The sequence below is a fragment of the Micropterus salmoides genome, unplaced genomic scaffold (genome assembly GCF_014851395.1).
Source record: "Micropterus salmoides isolate LMB-PRFRI ecotype aquatic unplaced genomic scaffold, ASM1485139v1 Ms_hic_scaffold_21, whole genome shotgun sequence".
Lineage (NCBI taxonomy): Eukaryota > Metazoa > Chordata > Actinopteri > Centrarchiformes > Centrarchidae > Micropterus > Micropterus salmoides.
The window spans coordinates 1,756,760-1,782,876 of record NW_024041262.1 but is presented as its reverse complement, the minus strand read 5'-3'; the positions used below and the strand labels follow the sequence as shown (position 1 = coordinate 1,782,876).

Below are 26,117 nucleotides of genomic sequence, written 5' to 3'. Positions count from 1 at the left end.
GACCCTCAAACACCGGTGGAAAAACATATACAGCTGAACCGAAGCCCTGTTTACCGGCTTCTCACATCTCACGATCCGCCCTACTCTGCTTCTGATTGGCTAGTAGCCCTTAACTAGGAACTGCGCATGTGCAACTCCCAACAAAGATTTTACACAAGCAAGATGCCTCACTCTGCTAAAACGAATCCTTCAACACAGGGTGAAAAGAGGAGCTGCAGCAATGTGCAGTATGACAAAAATATGGTGTTTTTTGAAACCATGTAAACCTGTTCTGGTACAACCTCTAAATAAGATTATCAGCCTGAAAATGAGCATAATATGACCACTTTAAAATAATTTAATAATATTAGTTAATTTGCCAAACAGATGAAAGCCTTTCTGAATAAATATACCCCCCTTTGATTGTTTTTCCCTGAATAGCGCAATAAAATAATAATTTGCAGCACAAAAAAAAACATGATTTAGGATAATAAAAACAAACGAAGATGTCTGTTTTTGCAAAAGAATGCAGTACAATTTATTCTCATAAATAATGTGAAAATTTAAATTTAAATTGATGCATATTTGTGTGGCCTCAGTCGAGCAAATACGTGTGAATAGTTTAATATTTTGTTATCACTTGTTCGTTGCCTTATTGTATTTGAGCCAAACGCTGTGCACCAGTGTGTGGATGTGATGCGTAGCTTGTAAAAACACTGTATGAAAAAATATAACACTGTTTAGTAGATCTTTCTGTACCGCTTATGTTACATAAAGTAACATTAACTGATCGGCTTGTTTAAACACAAGTGGAATGCATTTGCTTTACTCTTTTCAAACGAGGGAATCCAAATTATGTACCTGGGTCATCCAATGTCTTGCATTTATGTGTCTCCTCCACCACCATCACTACTCAGGAGGGGTGAGTTTGGCCGTCCCTCCAAACTGGATGACCAAGCCAGGAGGATATTAATCAGGGAAGTTACCAAGAGGCCGATGGCAACTTTCAAGGACTTACAACTCTGAAGGCTGAGATTGGTTGGCCTGTGCATGTAACAACAAGCTCCAAAGCTTTACATAAAGCTGGCCTATAAGGCAGGGTGGCAAGAAAGAAACCTCTTCTGAAATGAAAATAGACCTTTTCTATGTGGGTTGTCTGGTTGAGTTTCAGAGTCCAACAGGATAATGTCAACATAATTATGAAGTGGAATTTATTGAGGATTTTCAAATCAGAATTGCTTCCAAGTCATGAAATAGACAACTCTTTGGTGAAAACCTCGGTTGGGATAACATGACAGGTCTGGACCACTCGTACATTATGTTTGTGTCTGGAGAGAGAAATGACTCCTTCCACTTTGCAACTGCCAACTGTCTAAGGTGTACCACATCTCTTACCCAATGCATGCTGCGGGAAAAAACCCCAGCTGACACTCGTGGCTGCTGTACAGTGGTCTCGTCCATCTGACGAGCCTCCAGCAGTGATAAATGAAGGTTGTTAGTTGTCATCTAAATGCTTTGGATGTTGACCAAGTGCATTGTTGCAGGAGCTGTCGGGTAAGGACCAGGAGAAGGTGGCTGAGGTGAGCCGGGTGAGAGTCGAGCTGCAAGAGCAGATTGGACATTTACAGGCAGAGAGGACAGCGCAGGGAGGACTCAAAGAGAGGATCAGTGCTCTGGAAAGAGAGATTAAAGGTACTGTTTCTTTCTTTTCTTTTTACTTTACACGTTTTTTTTCTTTTACAGTAAGTACATTTCAACAAGTCAGTCAGTTCCCTATTGTGTCTTTTTTTGTGTGTGAATTGTTCCAGTGAAAAAACAGTTTTCTGAAGAATTAACTGCATTGATACCAGTAGCATGCGGTGCTAGATGGACCAACAAGTTTTACATGTGTAACATCTTAGTTGAAACAAAGTAGAAATACCCAGGTCAACCAGCACTTTGACCATTTTAAGAAAAAAGATACTCAACTGATTTGTTCAGAATGTAATATTGTGTCCTGTAACCAAGTTAGGCATTGTAGATACCAAATACATCATGTCTGAAATCTGAAATATTTTCTATGCTGTGGTCTTTAAAACCTTTCTGCTGTCCTGCAGTACTGAGCAGTAACCACAGAGAGGCGCTGCTTGACAAAGAAAGTGAGATGTCTTCCTTGCTGGAGAAGCTGCGGCTAAAAGAGGCAGAGATCCTGAGGATGAGGGAGGACGAGGCCCACAGAGCCAGCTACCTGCAGAGCGCCATCCTCACCTACGTTCAGGGCTCCCCTCTGGGACACAGCAGCCCCAAGAAGTGACCCAGAGACCCCAACCCCTCAGCAGTAACCTCTGAGCCCTCACGGGGTTCCTGCATAGCTCAGGACAGTCTGAAGGCATAAAGAGAATCATGATTGTCTGGAAAAGATTAGAAAAAACAAGAAAAGCAGCAGTGGAACAGTAATATGGACGAAATAATCTGTGCTGGGATATATTCCTGGAATCATACCTAACACAATAATCAGATCTAGTCAAGGAATTCAGGGTTTAAAAAGTCTGGCATAGTAAAATTGTAGGATCCTTGTTCTTACTCACACACCTCATCAGTACGAGCCTCACTTCTATATTCCCAACATATATACTTAGTTTAAAAAAAGATACACTCTAACAGTAATCTTAGCAAATCATTTAATCTGGTTTCATATCATTTTGCCTCAGTAGGGATGGCAGTGTTGGTAGATCAGCCCAAATTGAAAATTTAAATGAAATTTATAATTCATTAGACTTCTTCAAGAAAGCCGAGCAGTCAGACGATCAGAGAGGTTGCAAACAAGAAAAAAGTTCATCCAGTTTATCTAAAATTTTTATCTGGAGGTTAAAGTAACACTGAGCACATCTGAAATGCTGGTAAAAGTCACTCACTGTTAAAGCTTAATCAGGAAGTGGCCCTGTAACAGACAATTTCACTTATGATTTTACTGTTCACCTTAGTTTTGTCGTCCAAATACGTTGGTTAACCTACCTCCAGACCTCTCTATCACCACCCCAAGCTGCAGTTTGTTCTGTGATTTAAATATGTCTGATGCTGTTCTTATTGACAGCTGTTATCAGGACCCGATTTACACTATTTCTGCATCACAAAAACGGCAACAAGCATGGATGAGATGGACAGCTGTACAAATCACGGACATAAAATCTCTTAAAGACATGTTTTTTTGATTGTTGTGAAAACACAGCATCCAGACTGAAAATGATGTCAGCTGGACAGATATGTGACTTGCTACTGATTGGAGCAAACCAAAACAAAATGCCGACCTGTCATGAACCAGAATCATCCTTAGAAGGCTAGATTCAATTTACTGTTTGCAAAGTTTGGAATTTTCTTAGCTGGTCTGTGAGTCTATCCATCTACTGATCCAGTCTTGCACTTCAGTCCTTAGCTTATCAAGACAAAGAGTCTGCAGCCATGCTAGTGGCACTATGAGGCTGCGCTTTGAGCCAAATGCTCACATTGCCATGCTAACATGCTCACAGTTATAATACTAACATGCTGATATTAAGTGATATAATGTTTATAGAAACTGCTAGTTAGCAATTCATATGAAGTATAGCTAAGGCTGATGGGAATGTTATTAGTTTTGCAGGTGTTTGGTCACAAACCAAATGTTTGGACAAAGTGAGACTTTGACCTGATAATGGCACTAGATAAAAAAGCTATTGCAATTATCCATGGCTGGGCATGAATGTGTGTTGCAAATTTCATCAATACATTCATTAGTTGGTGAGACATTTCACTCACCATGGTGGTATTAGAGGAAAGGTGATTAGGATGCATCATCTAGGAACCATGAATGTCTGTACTGTGTGTAATAGTTTTTGAGATCTTTCAGTCTGGACCAACGTGGTGAAACGACCAACAGCTGGCTCTAGAACCCCGTCACTAGCATGGCCCAACATCTATATCTGTTGTAAATATTCATGGTCCCCAGAGGATGAATATTTTATGCAAGATATCTTTAGATAATTTTTTAGATCTTTAGATTAATGAGCAGATTAATGAGGGAGCGACCTGATAACCTTCCATCTATCGCTAAAATATACATTTTTACCCCTACTACTTGTGAAGTTCTGTGAATAGCTCAGTAATCAGTCAAGTTGTTTGTTGAGTTCATCACTTGTGTTGGGAACCCCCAGCATGTGTAATGAACACTTTCAGGGGTTGCTCCCAGCGCATTAGACTTTTCCCCTTTTTTGTTAGTTTTTAACAAAAGGTTTGCCAAAAGGAAGAGATTATTGCCAGTTTGAAAACATGTTTTATCATTTCTTGAGGTCAAGTGTCAGTTTTTAGTCACGCAGTAATAGAGAGATGGTCAAATCCTGTATTGTTTCAAAATGTATGTTATTTCCCCTCTTTTAAATGGAGGAGTGACCCTAAACATCAGAAAGAAATTTCTGGATATGAGCCTAAACTGCTGTTGAAAGGATATTTTATTTCATCTGATCACAGCCCGTCTTAATTTTTTACATGTGCTCAGATCATTGCCAAACCATTTCCACTCTAATGTTTGCAGCTTTCCCTTTAACTGAGATAAATTAGATTGAAGGCAGTGTAGCATTGTTAGCGTGTTTACATACAAAATGAGATTTGATTCAAAAATGCCTTAATATCAGTCAGAGCAGAGGGCTGCCCCTCTCGAGCTCAGACACAGGAGAAGGAAACCGATTCATAAAATGTTTTCTGCTGTTTTACAAGTGATATTTTTATAAGTAAATTCTGTATACAGTCTTTTATAAAATCTATTGCTGTTTTATGTCTTGACATTGTTTAAGATATGTGATGGATATTTGTCATTTTATTTTTTGCTTTTACCAGTTTGCTCCATTTTTGATTTTTCTATCACTTAAATGTGGTCATTTATGAAATAAATATCACATGATCTTTCTTAATGGGTGGATGATTCTGTCTGTCGTTCTACTTAACAGATACCATTACATTATTCAGAGTGTGATGTGTTGCTGGGGGTGTACTGTATGAGGTCACTCAGACTTACAGCCAAAGATCCTCAAGTGGCAAGATAGTTTACATACATTTGAAGCCTATGAAACCTTTTATTTTACTGTACTGTAGTTCCTGCATGTGGTGATTGTTGGGTTTATTAAGACTAAATAAGGATGCAAGTATTTTTAGACTGAACCCATCGGTGGTGGATAATTTGAATATTGATATTTTGTCATTCGAATTTAGATTTTTTGACTTGGTGCTCAAAATCATTCCAATGATTTCCACCGTACTGAAAGTCTTGCCACTGTGTACAAACCACCATCATGTTCCTCATGAAACCATGGAGCTAAGTCTGTTGGTCTAGTATTGCACCTATCTGAAATGAAAACATTAATAAACAACCGCCAGAATGGAAAGGAAAGGAATGATCACACTCGCTCTGGATGTGAACACTTCCTTTTCTAAGATAGAAGTCCCTTAATGCAGTTAATAGAAGGATAGTGAAACCTTGTAGAAAATAAGGGAAAGTGTGCATACTTTTGCATACTAGGCCTTTATTTGATATATGACATTCTCTGCAAATAGTTGTTTTATTTTTCTCTATTTTTTTATCATTCTTATATGACATCTGTTTATTCCATATTTCTATATTTATTAATCTATATTTTATTTATGTAAACCTCATACATGTAAAATACTACTTGGCAATAAAGCTCCTTCTGATTTCCTCCCATTTTAAACATCCAGCTCACTTTACTCTTCATGGGAATACTACTCAGTTCTTTATTATTATTATTATTAATTATTATTATTAATCATCACGTCTATTCTACACCCAACTGACATCCAGTGCAAAGCTTTAAGAATATGCCTATTGAATGGCAGTAGTAGTAGTAGTAGAAGTGATGTACGCCTTCTCAGTAAAATGATTGAAGCGAAGACGGAAGTATACGAAGTGAATGCCCTTGTGCGAGGATTCCTCTGTTGCGCCAAAGAGTATCGAAGCGTCAACGCACGTTCTTTGACTGAGCTGTCTGTCCCTTTAAACACACTCGACATTTTCCGGAGTCTTTCGGCACTGTTCGCCATCGACCCCTTTTACTGCGGCTCCATCGCCGAGCGGACTGGTTCGCTACTCTCCTCCGTTGGATCCATTAAACCACTCGTACCGGTTCCCTGAAAGCCTCTAGCTCCTGTACAAATGCAAGCGATCAAATGTGTGGTGGTCGGCGACGGGTAAGAGCATGCTCACCGAAACACAACGCGTTTCTCCGGAGGGATTCTGTCAGGCGTCCACGGATGGATGGATGATGGGAGGATGCTATGTAGGAAAAGGGGCTGCGGCTCGTCAGTGTGTCGATCGGCCTGGTTTTCTGTGCCCTGATGCTCGATAGATTTCCTCCCGTATCTGCTTCGTGGTTGAATTCGGTTAGATCGCATCGTGGCATCAGGTTGATTGTGGCGGTGGGTGCGGAGCGCCTCGGGATGCTATGCGGGAACACCTACACGCCTCGTAGGCCACTGGAGGCAGGCTGAAGTGCTGATGCACGCTAAGGAATTTGTGGCCCTGTCAGTGGCAAGCAGGCCCCGCTGCCCTAATTCTGCTCACACTGTGCCTTTCTTACTGCATCCAGCTCCCAGTCTGCTTCATGGGGAATTATACGTGCTGCAGGTTTTTCTTCAGTTCTGTTTTCAAATCCTAATATTGTTGCTAGGTGTGGATGGAAGCCAGAACATGAGCCTAATGTTGAAGTCATGTTTGATGATGAAAGTCAGAATTCTGAAACTAAACCGTTATGACTTTAAATGGTCGAATGCTGCTCTATCAAGAATTGTGACTTTTTCTCAGACTTCATTTTTCAGGAAAAAGTGTGACCTTAATCCTCCTCTACAGTGGAGCAGATCAATATGTGTATCACAGGGTGTGTGTGCAGCAAGAGGTTGAAGGGAATCTGAAATGTCACAAATCAGGTGAAGGAGCGTTTTTAAACATCAAGCTCAGTTTTCTTGACATGGGGAATGTACTGGATCTGGAGGGAGCTTTCTAAAGTCTGAAAAAAGAACCCTGATGATGTCATCAGGGTTCTTTTTTCATAGCCTTCCAACTACAAATTTCTAACAGAAAGCCTGTATTACAGACTTGGGGTGAGGCGTTTGAGAGATGTGGGTGTTTACCAGACAGGGAAGGTGTGTTCAGACAAAATGCAGTATTTGGTTTGCGTATTCATACAATCTTGTGTGTTTTTGTTGTCAGTTTTTATCCATTGCAAAAGCTTCTGTACAGATTGTACAAACATTGTGTAGCTAGCTGGCAACACGGGCCTCAATATTATTGCGCGTGTGTCTGGAGTGTTCCTGTTCTGTTCTGGTGAAGGTGTGTTCACAGAGCATATTTGGAAAAGAGGGTGGAGTTGGGGAGGGATAGGCATTGCTAGGCCTGACAGGTCGCCATGGTAGCAACTTGTCAATCATTTAGGTACCTAAATTACCTATCTATCTATCTATCTATCTATCTATCTATCTATCTATTCTATCACAAGGTAGCCACGCCCTAAAGCATCCCGTGCTTTATTGTGTATTTTTCCTCTAAATGGGACCATCATTTACTAAATGACATCATGCTGTGCTGAAGAAGACTTGAAACTAGTGAGACCATAACTCATTAGGAAAGTGTTTAGTGAGGTAATAAATCAGCGGTCATGTCTGTCAGCATTCACACTGCAGTTTCTTCAGAAATTGCCTTTTCTAGTTTTCTTATCAACTTCTATACAATTGAACTTATTTTTGCCCTTAGAAATAATTCACATTTAATGTTTTTACAGCTCAGACTCTCAGAAACTCTACTTCTTTCTGTTATTTTCCTCCATCCCTCTCCTTTTCCTCTTGTCTCCATGTATGTATTGGATTCATAAAACTTGGATATGTGGGAATTTGTTACTCTGGTTAAAACACTTTCAACTCACACCACATACATTTCTTTGCTTCAATTTTGCTCCACCCAGAGAACATTTGTATCCACTCGTGTCTTTAAATTGATTGAATATGCAATAGAGTTGTGAATGGGAGGAGACATTTCGTGTGTCCAGAGTAAAAGTCACGCTCGTATCTTTAATAGACAGTTTTAGGTATTACTGGTTGAATCATCAGTACAAAAGATGAACAACTGTTTTAGAACACATCTGGTTCTTTGACCACAAAACTGCGGACATAAAAGCATAAGCTTTCAACATAACATTACAGAGCTGAAAATTTTTTTGCTCCCTAATAAACAGACAATCTGCACTTTAAATTAATTCAACTTTGGATGAACTGTTACAGCTCTGATTTGTGCCTTACTACAATTAGGGCTGGGCAATAAAACAATAATGATAATTATTGCAATATAATTTTCCTCAATAACATTATAATAAATGTTCAGTATATCATCAATAAATATCGGATTAAATTTATTTGAATCACGGACAAATTAGCACTTCATTTTTCTATTAGAATTATAATTTTGTTGAGGAAAGGAGACTGAAAAAAGATTAATATTTGTTGAAATTTTTTTTTATCATAATAGTTTTGAATGTTAGATGTTCAGTGATCCATTGTTTGGCATGAAGTGTTTAACTACATAATTAACCATCTGGTTTCTTCAATCTTCACTCAAGAGAAAAAATCAGCTTTTAAACTTGAAAGAAATAATGATTTTATATTTATCGTGATAATTATCAATATTGAATGGTATGAAATGGTAGAAAACCTATGCAGCTCATGGGTATTGTAGTAAGTAGAGCCAACCGCTGTGACAAACTAACAGACAAAAGACAATTTCTCAAAAATAACAAGGACAAAATTCAATCTGATGACCATAAGATCAACCTGTAGCACAGTTACATTATCGGACTGCCGTGTTTTATTGTTGAGGAAATTCTTAAAAACTCTGATATTTGCACACAAAGTTGCTCATTACTTCATACATGAGCACACAGCCAATTTACTCATCCATGGCACCACCAATCTGTGAGGCATCCTGCGGCTTGTGTCAGAATAGATGGGGGGGGGTGTACTGTATGTGATCAGCCAGCATGTAAGTGTGTGTGTGTGTGTGTGTGTGTGTGTGTGTGTTTGCGCGTGGAGGGCTACTGTGTCCCTCAGGCGACATGAATGTAGGCCAGTGTTCGTGTGGCACAGTATAAGGGAGTAGCAGCCTGCCTGTCACACACAGTTATGCATCCACACTCACACACAGTCTATACAGAACTTGTTTTTGCACATATGAGTAACTGTACTAAATGTGTACTCATGTATCCTCTGTTGTCCCTCTTCTTCAGGGCTGTGGGTAAGACCTGTCTGCTGATTAGTTACACCACCAATGCCTTCCCTGGTGAATACATCCCCACTGTGTGAGTAAACCACACGCTGCACAAACTCTCACAGTTACTAGTTATTTGTAGCAGTAGCTTCATGTTACAGGACCATACCGTGCTATGACAATATATACTGTGATCCAATATAAAATTGCTAACTGTGAGTAAGATTTTAACGTTTGTAACATGGTAGCTCTTAATTTCATATTTCTACCTTAAACCATAGTTGCCAATATATTCCAAATCAATGAATTTATGGTAATATTGTTTTCTTCCTAAGATTTTTGCATCAATGCTTTGGTTTGTCAAATATTTCATTGGCTGGATTAGCTGAAACCAGACCTTCCTGCCTGGTTATTATAGCTGTAAAGTTCATTCTTGCATGGTTAAGTTTGAAGGCTGGCGTGTAGTAAATGTGATTTAGAATGAGGTTGTCTTACTTTTGGAACAGGATTCTCATCTCTTAAATGCATTTTAATCAACATAGTATCTGCCTTCCTGCAGCTTTGACAACTATTCTGCCAATGTGATGGTAGATGGGAAACCAGTGAATCTGGGCCTTTGGGATACAGCAGGACAGGAGGACTACGATAGGCTCAGACCACTGTCTTACCCACAGACGGTATTCACACCCCTTCTACCCAATCACACACACACACACACACACACACACACATACACACACAGAGACTTAAGCATTCACACATTATTGCTCAGCTCTATCTGAAGCCTCCAAAGTGATAGCTATACAACATTTCAACAGTACAACACAGGGCCAAGCTCTGCTCAGCTTTCTGTGGCTTCTGTTCAAGAGAGTTTTTCCTTACCACTGTTGCCAAGTGCTTGCTCATGGTGGGAATTGTTTGGTCTCTGTAAATAATATTATAAAGCATACAGTCTAGACCTGCTCTATGAAAGTGCAATGAGGTAACTTTGAGTTGCCGCTATTAATTAAAATTATGAATTGGGTTCAAACTTTTGATTTTGGGTATGTTGCACCAGCTGTTGGTAAGTTCAAACATAGGCCTTATTCAGACCAAATCAGTAAGTACCCAGCACTTCCTCTCCTCATTCACTCTCTAGGTTGCTCGACCACTGCTTTCTGCTTGTCTCTCTCTTTCTGTCTCAAACAAATGCACACAAACCAAATTAAGCTTCTTGTGTTGCTATTTTTCAGCATAGACTGCAAGACACAGACATCGAAGCTGGGCACACGAAAGAAACCCAAGACAGGGAGAGATTCTTAGTTTGGTCCATGAACTTCCGTGACACTTCACACTGACTGGAGCGCTGTGGCTGGACTGGCCACTGCAGGTTGCTGTGGTCTTCTTTCCGACATCACAGTAGCCTAAACCGACTACTCCCTGAATGGGAGGTCCTGCCATTCGCTGCAGTGCCTGATTTGGTCTGAATCCAGCCATAGCCTAGTTATGTTTACACTAAGTGTAGATTTACAGCACACTAAATAATGATGTGTTCAACAAAACAAACCAGCTGTCACTAAACTAATTTGCTAATGTATGATGTCCTGTATAGACTGCAGAGGAAAAGGCATAACATGGAATATGGTGGACATAAGGATGTAAACTCTTCATAGTTTAAAGCTTGGGTAGGCAACGCTGGAGAACTAGTAAGAGACAGATAGATTCTATAGGTATCAAAACGAAAATATCCACATGCACGGGCAGAGTGTGCACAGGTAGACAGGCGGGTCGCTCAGCCGATCACCTCATTCAGATTTCACTCTGGTAATCAAAGCACAGAAGTTTATTTCAGTTCATCACGAATCCAATGGTGGGGGATACTGTATGGCGTAATGACGGCTCTTCTTTCCTAAATGCTGTTAGTTACTAAACATTTCTTTGACAAGTGTTAGTGTCTAGAAAACTATGTGTTGTAATAGCAGTCTAAACATATTGATGGAATGATTCATGTAACGCCTGGACTCAACTCAAACTTAAGAAAAATCTTTTTCTGTGGCTCCATGTACACACACACACACACACACACACAAACCTCACTCTCAACTAGCCATCTCTCTGGTTTTCTCCCAGGATGTGTTCTTGATATGCTTCTCCCTGGTCAGTCCGGCCTCCTTTGAGAACGTCCGAGCTAAGGTCAGTACGCTGACTGAGCGCCTGCCCCTTCCTTTGCCCCCCTCTATGCCGAGTCTGACCACAAGGAGGCACATCTTTGGCTCCACCTGGCTTTTCACACCGCCGCCCCACCCGTTCAGACCTCGGCTTAGAACAGTCTGGATTTAAACTGATCCCCCCGGGGTAGTGTTACAGAGACATGTTGTGAGGCGAGGTCTGAATGAGTCCACACACTCTGCAGAGGGAGCGTGACAGCCGGCTGTGGTTTGGTCTGCTGAGCATCATGAGACGCTCTCATATGAAATCACACTTTCCTAAAGGTCCAACCTCCCTCTGTAGAGTCTGTATGCTTCTGGCCCAATAGGATCTTCTCATCATGTCATTTGATTGGAGGTTGCTTTGCCTGAGGATGTTTTGTGTTCATTCAACTATGCTTCCATTCAAACAGATCTACTGAAAACAGCCTTTTCTAGTCCCACAACTCAGAGTCTGTTGAATGTCATCGTGGAAAGGAGCACATCGCTCTGCCTCTTTATCCGGCTAACTGCTCTCTTTCTTTTCTCTCACTGACTTCGTCATTTGTATATGCATATGTACACGTGTGTGTGTGTGTTTGTGTGTATGGTGCCCCAGTGGTACCCTGAGGTGAGACACCACTGCCCCAACACACCCATCATCCTGGTGGGCACCAAGCTGGATCTGCGAGATGACAAGGACACCATTGAGAGGCTGCGAGACAAGAAGCTTTCCCCCATCACCTACCCGCAGGGCCTGGCTATGGCAAGAGAGATTGGTGAGGCTGTGCCACGTGCACAACTGGATATGTTTTTGTATGAAGATTTAGATCAGTCCTTAGCATTTCTTTTGCCACAAATGATGTGTGATGTATACGAGAGATAAGAAATGAAATATATGGAGCAAGTTATTGTCACAAATCAGGTCAAACAAGACATTTGCTGCATTCACATCACAGCCAAGTTTGATCAAGAAGCCACACCCAGTCTACTGAAAATGGAGTCATAGGCATAGGAGTTCACATTTTACATGACATCTTTTACTAGTTATTTCTTATTGAGGTATAAATGAAGGGCTAAGGGAGCCTCAGATCAAAGACTTAAAGAAATAGAATAATAATAAACTTTCTTTAAAAAGGAAGGGCCTCAGTTACACAGCTGGAACAAGACATGGTTAGCCTACCTTAGCATAATGAGTGGAAGCAGGGAGAAACAGCTAGCCTACCTGTGTCCAAAAGTAAAAAAATAGACCTACTAATTATCATTTTGGATCTCATTGGTTTAATCTGCACACACGCAGAAATGTAAAAAACACAGTTTGTGGTTTTAGTGGGAGTACTGTGCTGGAAAGGTCTGAGTGTGACTGTGCTCAGCTTCCTGAAGTCTTGTCACAGTGAGGTTGTCAGGTTTGTGTCTGTTCAGAGACCAAACGTGTGCTCACCAAGCGGACCTGGGACCGAAAATGGCTTGCACCAAAAAATAATGTGGCCCCTGGTAACCAGCACTACAGCCACTGCTCAGAACTACTGAGGAATGGATATTACTGTTTATAACGGCTGAATACTTCCAGCACATAACGCAACAAGATATAACGTGTGAATTAGTGACCGTCAGAGGAGGTGATAGGTGGTTTGGAACTTCAGACAGAACGTTATTTCCCAAGAAGAATGCGTGATTATAGCATCAGGATATGAGGAGTTTAAAAAAACATCAAACACCGTGGTGGACAACAAATCCAGGTTAAGTTTGTTGGCAGTGCATTGAGTAAATTTGTAATTATCTCCTCAGTGTTTTTGTTGTAATTCTGTATGTACGGTATATATACATGTATAACTGTATATTAGGTCCACTGTAATAAAACCAGCCAGCCAGGGGAGTGGGGTAATAATCTCTCTGAAATTATAGTCAGACATTTTTGAAACTTTTTTTTGGTCAAGGACATTGTGTCATTTTGCAAGGCTGCAACATAACACACACACACACACACACACACACACACACACCTCTGCCGTGTATTATGCCTGTAGTGGAAAATTATATTTTAGCCTACACTGCTACTCAATCGGATTTAGCAATCAGGAAATATTGGTGATTTCAGCATACAGTCACCATATTATCATATGCATAGGGACTTTAGAGACTTGCTGTAAATAGGGCACAGGCTATTCAGAAGTTTTGTTCTTGCAAATTTACCATATCTAAATATGTGGAAAGATTTTGGACAATTCAATGAAGTTAGCCTATACAGATGGTCTACATCTCATAAATCAGGCCGTTAATTAATATCTTCTCCCTACCACGAGGCTGCGGCGCTTCCTGTATAAATGTAATGCTGTAACTGCAGTGGAACCAGTCAGGATGAAATCTAAAAATATTTTATCCAGTGGTGTGTATTGATGTCATTAACACTGAGTACAGATGCGGTGTGTAGCCAATGTATATAGGTAACTTTGAGTTAACCACAAAGATCACCTGCTCGGAGCAGTTTAGAGATGTAGCATAAATTGCCATGGGAACAGACCTCGGGTAAAACCTATGCAACTTTCATAGTACAGGTAAATCAGGAAGTTACACCCGACATCACAAAGTTACTCCTGACGTTACCTGAATAAGCCAGTTACCCCGCTTCGTAGTACAGGCCACAGCTCTGTACGTAAATAGACGGACTGAAGTGTAATATCCATCTTCTCATCTCCCTCTCAGAAATAAAGCAGACATGTTCAGCCATTCCTTTCAGCAAATGAATCAAGGGGAACTTTGCTTACATCAAAACAAAAAAGTAAAATCATTAACCTAACCCTTCATGATAATTTCTTTGTTACATATACCTTGCATTACTGTTGTCTTTTTTCCTAACATAGTACAGCATGCTGCTAACCTTCCTGGCAGCCACACTGAAATAGCCTTCTGGCTGCACAGTGCCTCCCTGATCTCTCTCCAAAAAAACTCTATCTTTTGCGTGTCTTTTTTGTCACGACACAGCAAATCCTACTCAAGAGGATATAAAACATTTTCAGACAGTCTCTCTGATTGCATTTATGTTGTTGCCCTGCTAACACACCTCTGCACACCTGGCCAATCGCTGGGTGAAATAATAATAATAATAATAATAATAACTTTATTTATATAGCACCTTTCAAAAACACATACAAACCCTATTAATACAACAGAGGAAACTGAGTTCAAGGCTTTAAAAACAAACAATAAAATCAATTCTAAAAGTCACAGGTGACCAGTGAAGGGCAGCAAGGATTCTGGTAGTACAGGGTCCGGGGGTAACTAGAGTAATTTATGGCTTGGAGTCATTTAACTGCAGGAAATCTTTGGACATCTTCATCTATGAATTCTCCACCATTTTGTTATAAAAGAAATGAAGAAATTCTTCTCTCTTCTCTGTGGAGGATTCAGCTGGCTGGCTAAGCTGGGCACCAGAGTTTGTGGTTTTAAAGAGGATTCTGGGATTTTGACCCTGTTTAACGATCAGGTCTGAAAAATAAGAGTTTGCTGCTTCTTTGATTACAACGCAGCAAGTAATGTAACTAATGTTGTGGGTTAGCAAACTGTGGCGACGGTTGCTGCTGCGAAGCTTATATGCAGAGAGGACGCTTAGCCCAGCTTTAGCGTTACCAATATTTCCATAGATAAAATACAAATGCCTATTGCCTAATACAGATGAAATAAAATACACAATAAACTGAAGAATTACCAAACAAAAGACAAACCTCTTCTCTTCTACCCACTCCCCTCTCTCTTCCTTGATTACTTGGTTTAGCCAAGGTAATTGGCATTGCTGTGTGGCTGCGTTCTCTGGTGCACTTGTGTAAAAAAATAAAAATAAAAACACCTAAGTAACCCTCAAAGAGAGAGTGATTAGTAGGGGTTCCCAAAATAAAAGCACAGCATAACAAAGATGGACCTTCTGTATTGATCTGTTTGTCAAACTTCACACAGTCCGGGTCCATGTGGGTTTTTTTTTTTTTTTTTTAACGTAGTGAGACACCCATCATGCCTTCTTCCTTCCTCAGGGGCTGTGAAGTACCTGGAATGCTCTGCTCTGACCCAGCGAGGCCTGAAGACGGTATTCGACGAGGCTATCCGAGCCGTGCTCTGCCCTCCGCCCGTGAAGAAGAGGGGAAAGAGGTGCACCATGTTCTGAGGAGGGAGCACTGCTAAAACACTACACTACATCACCATGAACAACAACCACTACTTCTCTGGATTAAGGGGATGAGAGAGAAAAACTAGCGAGAGTGAGTGTGCACTGCTGAGATTGCTTTCTTTATATTGATGTTTTTTCAAAGCAATATTGGTAACAAGACCAATATTTAATTGGATTTTTTTACCATTACTGAATAGGTTCATAGGCTCTCTGTGAAAGACATCTGACTGTCCATCTACTTTTTACTCATAGAACAACATCAAGTTGCCACGAGGGCTGACAAAGATTTCTATTACTTGTCTTCATACTGCAACATCTCTTCTTTATCAACCATGCTTGCTTGAATTAATGCAGTGTTGACTAGATAGAAAGTGAACTGTGAATACGCCTTCAGGTCTGAAGTTACCCTCAGCTCCTGATCTAAGATCAGCACGCTACTGGCATGCACACAGAAATCTGTTGGAACTGATAGTAAAAACTTAATACTACTGCATTCACTGAATTTAAAAAATAGAGCATGATGTCTTAAATGGTAATGACGTGTTTATCTACAACAAATCAAAGTGAGATGTTAAAGGGAAAGTCCAGTTTATTACAACCTGGGTCTTATTTTTGTAGTTTTATTCATCATTCCAAACAGTAATGACATTGTATTCACCAAGTAAATTGCTGAGATTTAGGAATGTCGCATTTCTACTTAATATTGAAGCTTTTCACTTCTAATAGAGGCTTTATGTCAAAAATTGTTTCAAAATAAGACCTTCATTATTTTTGTTTTATGCAAATATGTTGCATATTGCCAAATCACTGTTTTTAGAATCAGATGGCCACACAGAAAATCTGGGGCCAGGTAGTGTTCTAGCTTTGAAAAGCTGTAACATTGGACAAAGTTAAAGGAACAGCGGTTAATGGGGGCCCAGGGGCTCATTTTTGCCCTTAACCTAAGTGGTTTAGGAGCCTTGGTCAACTGTAATGACTGTCTAGCTACTCATATTCCTTGCCCTTTCGGACATCTCAGCCATTCCTTTAATGAGTGCCGTGTTATTTATACTGATAGGAACATTTTCCTATAAAATGATTATATGAAAGAGACCTAGCAAAACTTAGAAATGCAGTCAAAAGTTTTAAATCCAATGACTTTTAGCCTCAATCCTAAAATTAGGTTTGTGTGAAGGCTCATTCTTGACCTTGTGAATAGGAGTTTGACAAAAAAAAAAGTTCCCATCAGTTATCAGGTCCATCAGCCACACCTTGCTGCCTGATCAGTCAAAGACTGAGGTGTGGCTACAAGGTCAAGAATGAATGTTCAAGCCCTGCTTGTGAAGAGTAGTTTGACAAATTAGTCTTAACTTAAGGTCCACTTGCTAGGTTTTTTGCCAGCTTTTGAACTGTACAGTATCTCATGGTCTTCATCAACAAAGATTTCTGTGGGTCATTCACTGGGTTTCTTCGCTAATGAAGCCCATGACATTAGGTTGAAGGCTCTGGAAACAGCCCATAAGTGAACGTTGAGTTAATAGAATTTTGTCAAATGGCCTGAAGTTGCTTTACTTACCAAAATGGGATCTGCTCTGTGCCAATCCAGTCTTATGGGGTAAAAAAGGATCTGTTCCTTGAAAACGGTTGTGTTCTTACTGACCTGTCGACACACATCCGATCTTAGTCAGGTGTCTTGGGGTAACTTCATCTAACTGTGAACACGTGACAGATAAGCATGCCAAACATGGGGCTGTACAACCTTGCTGCCTGAGTTCTGCCTCTGGGGGTGGAGGAGCTTGCATGGGTCTTAAAATATTCTGTCTTAATTTATCCCATTGTTTAAATATTGTCTCTGTTCCTCTATGTGTGTGTGTGTGTGTCTCTGATCCTGTGTGTGTGTGTTTGTTCCTCTGTGTGTGTCTTTTCCTCTGTGTGTGTGTGTGTGTGTGTAAGTGAATGTGTGTGTGTCACAGGCGTGTATATGAACACTGGTGTGTGTGTGTGTGTGTGTGTGTGCGTGTGTGTGTGTCACAGATGTGTATATGAGCATTGGTGTGTGTGTGTGTGTGTGTGTGTGTGCGTGTGTGTGTGTCACAGATGTGTATATGAGCATTGGTGTGTGTGTGTGTGTGTGTGTGTGTGTGTGTGTGTGTGCGCGCGTGTGTGTGTGTGTGTGTGTGTGTGTGTGTCGGTATCAGTGAGACAGCTTTGTTTGACAGTCAAGGGTAGTGCTTAAAAGGACAGTATTGTTTTAAGCCAAGTTTTTTAGTGTCCGTTTTTGGTACTATTTCATATTGTATTGTAGTAATACACACAACGTTTCAACACTCTGTGGGACATTAAGAAAGAAAAAATGGATATTAATGACATCTAGTGATATACAGAATAATCCTTAGAAAAGGAATGCGTTATGAGTATCTATCTACATGTACCTGAATATTTAGCTCTTAAAACTTAAACAATTCAAACTAAAGGGATTATACTGTAGTCGCTCATGTTGAAGTTAGAAGTGTTGCTAACAGTGTACAATAAAGGGGCCAATCTTTGTGGAGTTTGTCCTTGTGGCAAACGGTGCAGGTTGCACCTTTATGAAATGCATTTCTGTATGGTCGCAGGCCTGCAGTGTGTCTGTCTCCCTCCCGCGGTGAGACGCAGCACTGCAGTCCACTCTGTCACGCTGTCTTTGGTTGGCATAGCAAACTGTGTGGTTGAATCATGTTGTGCGGTCCTGCCTAGCTAAGGTGTCGAAATGTAGCTGAGAAACACAGCAAAAAATTCTAATCTATTATTGCATGGAAGTTCTCTGGTTATTTGACCCACTGTAATTCTTAGGAGAGGTTGTATGATGAAATGCATTGGCCATGTACGTATGTAATGTAAAATGACTTGTATACTTGTTCCAACTCTGTCTTATTTTTTATTACTTCACGTCTGTGTGGTGAAATATTTCAATTTTTTGTATACTAAATACAAATGTATATGTAAGGTACTCTGCTGTCTGTCGTGATTTGTTCTTCACTCAGCCTTTTCTTTCCCTTTATTCCACAAAGCCTAGTTATACATATGAACATTGTGGGAACACAATTCAAGTCATTAGAAAATGTTAAGTAAATAAACAAATATGCAAACATGCACACTCTGTGAAACATTCAATAGCTACTTAAACGTAGTCTTTTTTTTAATTAGCAAGATTTGTTATTGTTATTTTATTATTGCACAATTTTTCAACTTGAACAGTTCTTGGGGTAATCATATTATATTGTTTAATTCATCTGTTCTCCAAAGCTGCACAAACTAATATATAGGCCTATAGGTCATGTTGACCTTCAGTCAAACATAAAGTGCATGGCCTTGGGACAAAGCCGTCTGGGCCCGTATTCATCAGGCTTCCCAGACACTGCTAAGAATTGATTTAAGAGTAAAAAAAAATCGTGGCTCAAAGCTGCGCTTAAAAGTTAGTCATTATACATCTCAGTCTAATTTAAGTGAAGTGCAGGACTAAATCTTAAGTGTCAGTCTTAGTGCTGATTCACGACACTTTGCTGCGCCGCAAACAGGATTTTGGATCACGACATAGGCAAGGAGCAATCACTGAATAGATTTCCTTATTTAAGAATATTCTCAGATAAATTCACATTGAATGGTGAAATTCCTAAGAGGAGTTTACGTTCAACACGCATTTGACAATAAAGAATTTTTAAGAGAATACATTATGATATACACAATGGAAATGAAAGATAAAAAAGTTGATCTTTATATGAGTGCCAATAATTGTGCCTATTGCTCCTGTGAAGCCGGCTATTTGCATGAATTGTGTTTGCTTCTGTTGGATTACGGGGATGTTTTTGGGAAGTCAATGAAACGCGTAGCAGTGTGTGGAGCTGTAAGTACTGTAATTGTTTCCATGACAAATTTTGGCTTATTGAAGGTTGCAATGGCCTCAAATCATCAGCACTGTATCACCATCGTCAACCGCTTATCCTGCATATAGGGGGGGGCTGGAGCCAATCCCAGCTGACATTGGGTGAATGCAGATGTAGTGTAAAAGCGCTTTGAGTGGTCAAAAAGACTAGAAAGGCGCTATACAAATACGGAGCATTTACATGTACACCTCGTACTTATTCTACCTCCTCATGCCAGTCCGGAACATCCATATCTTGGATTGAAATCTCTAGCCTGGTTTCAGACCTCTGAATCACCGCCCACATGTCTGATTTGTTCTCTGACTCAAATCAAATGAAGAGACAAAACTTAAGTTAAAGGAAAAGTAAATTTCTGGAATTTTCTATTTTTCCATGACCAAAATGACTACATTTGTTTTACTAGTATTAACAGATTTTAACACATTTTGCAATAATAATATAAAATTCTTCTGGTGTCACACCCATTATTATTGTTTCATCTGCATAAAACAGTAATAATGGTAACTAAAACTCCACATGATCATTGCTCACACTTGTTTCAAACGTCATCTGCAAACATGTTGCCTGTTCAGTATTCCCCAGTTCTGAGGAAACTTCACTCCTCCATGTTCGTTTATTCTGAAAGCAAATTTCTTCCCTGCAACGCAGACGTACCACGGTGAAGTTAGATTAAGTTGGATATTAGTTTTAAGTTGGATATTTGACAGATGCCTTTGGAATATCCAACTTAAAACTTACTTCACCGCGGTTCAAAACACCTTCCCCTCGCAGAAATTTTACAGTAAAAAAAGATAGGCAGAGTGATATAAGTGATTGAAGCAAATGAACCCTGGGCTGTTGGCCATTTACAGAAATATTAAATAAGCACAAATAACAAAAGTAAGGTTGGTTGTGCAGTGGTTTAGTTTATTTACTGAATACAACTGACCTCTATCTGTATAATTAAGTGAGGTAATAAGACAGGAAGGATTTGTTCTTATTCTTCTGAGCAGACGGCGGTGTCCTGAGAAGAGGCTCGTGTTGGTCAGCAGGCCAGGAAACCTCCGTCCACCGCCAGAGTGACTCCATTTGTCATGCTACTCTTATCACTCAGCAGGAATAAAATACTGTTCACCACGTCGTCCACCTCTGCACGCAGACACACAGGGAGATCAGTTAACAAATGTATGAAGTGCAGATGTGTACACACTGAATAACTGCAGCAAAGGACATATTTGGTTTATACCCATGCTGGTAATAAGATTAGATGTGGAACTGATTGCACTTTTTATCTGCATAGCGGGATCTTGACCGTCGATGAAAACTATGACCAGAATTGGTGAGAATTGGTGGAGTCCAACACTAACTGAGAGCGTGCTAAACATAATTGCAGAGAACGTGAACACAGCTCTCGCTACAGTTATAAAAGGACATAACAAACCCTATCCAAGTCCACAAAACACATTCAGAGTGGCTATGCAAGGGTGAAGAGCTGCTCCATTGTTCCACAACCAGGATGGAATCCACATTCCTGAATATTAATCAACCATCGGCCTCTTTTTCAGCATCCTTTTGTGCTGGCACTAAAATAACTCCATTGTGCAAGCACATCCTCCAGGTGTCTTTTGAGATTTATGAGATTTACAGGAGCTCAGTTTCAAGTAGGGGAGAGATGAGAAGATGGATGCCAATCTGTGTTAAGTACAGAACTGGAGTCAGGAAAAGGTCAGCCTAGCTTAGCATAATGACAAGAAGCAGGGGGAAACAGCTAGCGAGACTCAACATTACACGAATCTGTTTATTTAATTGGTAGTAGGGCTGAACAATTGATCGAAATCTTATGGAAATCAATGAAAATTCAATGAAAATGAGAATAATTATCTAATATTGCAATTGCATTATCAGTCAAAATAATCAAAATGAGATATTTTTTCAAAATCCTTCAGCCGTAATAGGTTGGTGTGGTTTTGAACTTTGGACAGAGCCAAAGGTGATGAAGGCAGCAGTACGTATATACAGCCTGCAGTGTCTGACCTGCAAAGCGACCTAGGGGTATGCGGGAAATCATGGTCTTGGCTTTTATGGGGTCACTCCAGCCCAGGCGACCCATCTCAGTCATCACCACTGTGGGGTTCACGCTGTTCACACGGATCTGATCAGAACACAACACTGGCACTTTAGTTAAAACAATTCTAACATTCAATCAATAACAGCACCATTAAGATCTGTCGTTTGTTTAAATATGCTTCAACAGCAGAGACAATTAAAAGGATTTATTTACAGAACTGACTCTATAGCAATATTTACCCAAGGTTTGCTAACTTTACCTAACACAATAAGCTACTGGTCATTCCATCATATCTAATGAGCCAAATTATGAAGGGACGGTGTGAGGGTACCTGGTGGGGTCCAAGCTCTAGAGCCATCACTTTAGTCAGCATGTCCAGGGCTCCTTTAGTGGCACCTGAACAATGACAGGAACACAAAGAGCGAAGGATAGAAACAACAGAACCTGACCATCACTGGGGCCGTAGCATGAAAACCTGGGCCCTGTTCATTTGCAGTCTCAGTGCAGCCCCTAACCCTTTCAATATAAATGTACAAATAACTGAACCAACAACTCTACACATGGTGCATGGTCATGCACCAAGCTGTGGCTGGATGGCTGATTGTTTTTTCATTACGGCATGGACAATGTTTCCCCATGTCAAAAGAGAAAAAGCCCCCTCCTCCCCTTTTCATGAAAGCTAACGCCAGTGCTTTGTATTTATTATGGTCAGGTCTATGCTGCTCTCTGCTGGGCAACACTGAAACACAATATGCCTCTTCACTTGTTTTCTGTGTTGTAATTTGATTTTAATGTGGCATGGAGAATTCATGTCACAATAAAAAATATTTATTTAGTTATTAGAGGCAAAAATCAAAATATTTTTTCATTAACATGTTTTTTCATTTAATTAAAATAGGAAATACATGTAACAATGTAGAATTAACAGGAAATGAGAGATAAGGAATGAGCCACAAACAAGTGTTTATCAGGTTAATTGCTTCCTGTCTGCAACTGTACTACCACATCATAATGTTTCTTTGGCTTTTGCTTTAAGAGATCCAAAAACTGAAATCTGCCAGGTGAATGTTGGCACATGGTGGTACCTCTGTTACTCACAGTAGACAGCGTGGTCCCTGAGGGCACACTGCGAGGCCTGGCTGGAAACGTTGACAATGGAGCCGCCTGATCCTCTGGCCTTCATTCCACGAGCAACTATCTGACCACAGAGAGAAAGCTCTGTTTGATTCAACAGAAGCAGTTCTGTTGTATATACTTTCCCTGACACCAAAACCTGAGTTTAGCATTAATGTTGACTTTTAAAGAGCCATTATTGTACCTGGGAGACATGCAGCACAGCTTTCACATTCACATTGAATGACCTGGAGATGAAAGACACTTTAGAGTATAGTGAACACAACAGGCCACATGATGAAACTGTAAAGTCTGACTCATATGTTCTACAGTGGACTGGATTCTACAACTATTTGCTTCTGCAGCAAAGTATCTTGTATTTGGTCTTACTGGTCAAACTGGTCGGCGGTGACCTCCAGAAACGGCTGCAGGTTGGCACAGGCAGCGTTATTCACCAGCAGGTCAATGGGGCCGACTTCCTGCAGGGCTGCCTCCGTGGCCCCCCAATCCGCTAGGTCCACACACACCGGGTTGATGGATGCACACTGTGAGGAAGACAACACCAGACATGTCGGCGCAGATAGCAGAAGAAGAGGGAGATGAAGGAAAAAGCAGGAATGGCTAAAAGAGCTTAGTTTATATTAAAAGATGGATAGACAACCAGTTCTGATCCATTTTACAACGAACACTGTGCAGATAAACAGAATGAAAGTACGAAACTGTATATCTGTTGTTTTCTTGATTTTATGTAAACTGACTATGAGTCCGTATGAAGTACACACTGTATACTATAAGTATTTAGCAAAGAATCAGGACTCCAGTGTTTATCACTAAGAAACATCCTCACAGGAAGTGACTATCAAAATCACTTTTGAGCAAAATCCTAAACAGTGTGTGGTCTGTCCAGAAAGAGTGGGGTCAGAGGTCGGGGACAGGGGCCCCTCAGATAGGTGACAGTGTGTGTGTGGGGGGGTACCTCCTGCACCAGACTGTTCAGGTCGGCCTGTGTGCGTGTGACCGCCGTGACCTCTGCCCCACAGCGTGCCAGAGCCAGAGCCGTGGCCCTGCCAATCCCTGACACAACAAGCATCCATAAACACAAAGCCTTATTACAGAACGTGGCTGCTGTGACACACACACACTCACACACACATTCCACACATCTCAGGCTTTGCAACGCTGCACTCAAGGAACAAAGTGTTTGAGAATTCCATTTTCTCACTATGTTGGAATGACAACACTCATTGTCTTCTGAACTCACGTTATTTCATCAGAGTTTTAATTCATAGGTTTATCACTTCATTTCCCAGATCAGATAGTTCATCAAAACGTTGCCAATTTCAGACTGTATTTTATTTCTTCTTCAGTGAAAGGCTGCTTGTGTAAAAACTCATCTCTCTTTACATCCCTCTCTCTCTCTCTCTCTCTCTTTCTCTCTCTCTCTCTCTTTCACTCTCTTCTCTCTCTCTTTCTCTCTCTCTCTCTCTCTCACCCCAACCGGTCGAGGCAGATGGCCGCCCACCCTGAGCCATGGTTCTGCTCGAGGTTTCTGCCTCTTAAAAGGAAGTTTTTCCTTGCCTCTGTCGCCTAGTGCTTGCTCTTGGTGGGAACTGTTGGGCTTCTGTAAATATCATCACAGAGTACGGTCTAGACCTGCTCTTTTATGAAAAGCGCTGTGAGATAACTGTTGTTGTGATTTGGCGCTATATAAATAAAATTGAATTGAATTGAATTGAATCTCACATAAAAAGCGTTGTGTTTACGGACAGGAAAGGTCTTGTGTGTGTTTTTGTTGGGTGTTGTCTTTACCCTTTCCTGCTCCGGTGACCAGAGCTCGTTTGCCCTCAAATGAAATCTCCATGTTCGGTCAGGTCCGTCCAGGATCAGCTGCAGACTGATAAGCAACAACACGTCACGTGACTCGGGACTGATCGAGCTGAAACTTCCTCGTCTTTCTCCTGATCCTAACTTTTCCACGCATCTCCCTGCATCCTAACACTAATCATTCACATCTCTTGTTTTACATTATGGTTCCAATAACGCGGAAGTAGTCTTCTTACCAGCTGTGCGTCCGAGCGGCGGTCCGGGCTGCAGGCTGTCGGTGTCTCTGTGTTCCGCTGGGTTCAAAGGTGAAACGCCAAGTTACTGGTGAAAGCATGTTTATCTTCCAGGTCACTTCTGCACAATCACTGTGAACAGGTAACAACGGCCAGCTGTCTATGTTAAAGGGTCAGTTCACTCATAACGTTTCCTCGTGACCTGTGTGTTTCATTATAAGCTACCTAATGTGTCTCCTCGCTTCCTTTCCTCCCAGCGAGGATGTGAGAGAGAGAAGCGACGACGGAGGAGCAGAAGCTGCAAATTGATAAATCCTTGCTTCCAAGCAACATCACCTACTTGTGCTGCTCAGGTGTATCACCTGTCAAACCCCAAACAGCTCCTTATTCAAGAATTTCAAAACTTTCATACATAAACATGAACATCTCTTATAGCCCTATTAAGTTAGTATTAATTAAACTAGTATTAATTGCTATTTTGTAGCCTATGTTTGCATTTTACTGTATCTCGACATTAAACTGTGTTCTATTACACATGTGGAGGTGGGTTTAGGCTATACTTTAGACTCACAAAATACTTCTCCTGTGTTTCCTCGCTCCAAGCTCTTACAGAGGCATCCTTTCTCCTCGAGGTGCATTTAGTGATTGTAAGATCCTCTGAGCTACCAGAGTGGGAACGATTTTTGGGTCACAGTCACGGGACCAGAGAGGACCAGAGCAAGGAAGCAAGTCGTCAAGTCGCCACTCATTCAAAAATCCACACAGTCTGACAGCCACGATCCACAAATAGATTTCAAATCCACAAACAAACTCACTATGATCCACAAACAGACCTGACTTGTACTTGAAAACCAGAATTTGAATGACTGCAAAATGACTCTGTGCACAGGTCATATTCTATTTAGATTTCGTTTTCAAAATGTTGACAAGCCACTGTTTCACAGTTTTTTTTCTAATGGTTTGTGGACCACGGTGTATTTGTGGATCACTTTGCAAATTAGAAAATTAGTTTGAAAATTAGTTTGTATTTCCCTTCATGCTACAAAAAGCAGCCGATTTATAAATGTCTCAGCCTGGTGGGGAAAAAGCTGCTCTACAGTCTGGTGGTGTGACAGCAGAAACTTCTATATCTCTTCCCAGAAGGCAGCAGGGTGAACAGGCTGTGGCTGGGTGGGTACTGTCCTTTAGTATCCTTTGGGCTCTGCGTAGGCACCTCACCTCACCAATATCACTGATGCTCGGGAGATGGGTACCAATGATCTTCTGAGCAGTTTTAATCACCCGCTGCAGAGCCCCCTGGTCCTGGGCCATTCACATCCAATGCCAGTTAGTGATGTTTCCATAATGTTTAGATAATCAGTGTTAATCCAGTGTCAGTCCTGACTGAAAATCTGACATTTCTTCAACATTAAAATGAGGAGAGC

General features: G+C 40.8%; 3 protein-coding genes across 8 annotated transcripts in view; 2 read left to right on the top strand and 1 right to left on the bottom strand.

Annotated features, from left to right (window-relative positions):
* The window catches only part of lrrc45 (leucine rich repeat containing 45), a 33,110-nt gene extending 28,212 nt beyond the window's left edge, over positions 1-4,898 (top strand). For all 3 annotated transcript variants that reach the window (XM_038734982.1, XM_038734980.1, XM_038734981.1), the window contains 2 exons: positions 1,524-1,671; positions 2,076-4,898. In XM_038734982.1, coding sequence (XP_038590910.1) covers positions 1,524-1,671; positions 2,076-2,272 — 345 coding nt within the window. In that variant the 3' untranslated portion in view covers positions 2,273-4,898. The remainder of the gene's footprint in view (positions 1-1,523; positions 1,672-2,075) is intronic.
* A 1,132-nt stretch (positions 4,899-6,030) lies between these two features.
* On the top strand, positions 6,031-16,913 carry rac3b (Rac family small GTPase 3b). 3 transcript variants are annotated; one of them, XR_005446946.1, is made up of 7 exons: positions 6,032-6,189; positions 9,270-9,341; positions 9,810-9,927; positions 11,360-11,422; positions 12,035-12,194; positions 15,441-15,665; positions 15,772-16,913. XR_005446946.1 is itself a non-coding variant. In XM_038734978.1 (6 exons), the coding sequence occupies exons 1-6, from the start codon at positions 6,155-6,157 to the stop codon at positions 15,569-15,571; spliced, it is 579 nt and encodes a 192-aa protein (XP_038590906.1). In that variant the 5' UTR covers positions 6,032-6,154; the 3' UTR covers positions 15,572-16,913. The 3 variants fall into 3 exon arrangements, 2 of the variants coding, with proteins under 2 accessions (XP_038590907.1, XP_038590906.1); XM_038734978.1 differs by having other exon boundaries at positions 15,441-16,913; XM_038734979.1 differs by lacking the exon at positions 11,360-11,422 and having other exon boundaries at positions 6,031-6,189; positions 15,441-16,913.
* Positions 16,914-20,360: 3,447 nt separating this feature from the next.
* On the bottom strand, positions 20,361-24,848 carry dcxr (dicarbonyl/L-xylulose reductase). 2 transcript variants are annotated; one of them, XM_038734977.1, is made up of 9 exons: positions 24,697-24,838; positions 24,446-24,530; positions 23,613-23,710; positions 23,027-23,181; positions 22,842-22,884; positions 22,622-22,721; positions 21,855-21,919; positions 21,490-21,607; positions 20,361-20,604 (listed from the first exon to the last, which is right to left on the bottom strand). In XM_038734977.1, the coding sequence occupies exons 2-9, from the start codon at positions 24,495-24,497 to the stop codon at positions 20,501-20,503; spliced, it is 735 nt and encodes a 244-aa protein (XP_038590905.1). In that variant the 5' UTR covers positions 24,498-24,530; positions 24,697-24,838; the 3' UTR covers positions 20,361-20,500. The 2 variants fall into 2 exon arrangements, with proteins under 2 accessions (XP_038590905.1, XP_038590904.1); XM_038734976.1 differs by lacking the exon at positions 23,613-23,710 and having other exon boundaries at positions 24,697-24,848.
* Between the last annotated feature and the right edge of the window lie 1,269 nt (positions 24,849-26,117).

Bases quoted from the DNA above. Each gene is read 5' to 3' on its own strand.
- rac3b (XM_038734978.1), top strand. From the start codon at position 6,155: ATGCAAGCGATCAAATGTGTGGTGGTCGGCGACGG. The intron at 6,190-9,269 runs GTAAGAGCATGC...CCTCTTCTTCAG, and splicing joins TGTGTGGTGGTCGGCGACGG to GGCTGTGGGTAAGACCTGTC. The intron at 12,195-15,440 runs GTGAGGCTGTGC...TTCCTTCCTCAG, and splicing joins GGCTATGGCAAGAGAGATTG to GGGCTGTGAAGTACCTGGAA.
- dcxr (XM_038734976.1), bottom strand. From the start codon at position 24,794: ATGCTTTCACCAGTAACTTGGCGTTTCACCTTTGAACCCAGCGGAACA. The intron at 22,885-23,026 runs GTAAGACCAAAT...TTTCATCTCCAG, and splicing joins ACCGCCGACCAGTTTGACCA to GTCATTCAATGTGAATGTGA. The intron at 22,722-22,841 runs GTACAATAATGG...CTCTGTGGTCAG, and splicing joins CTGTGCTGCATGTCTCCCAG to ATAGTTGCTCGTGGAATGAA.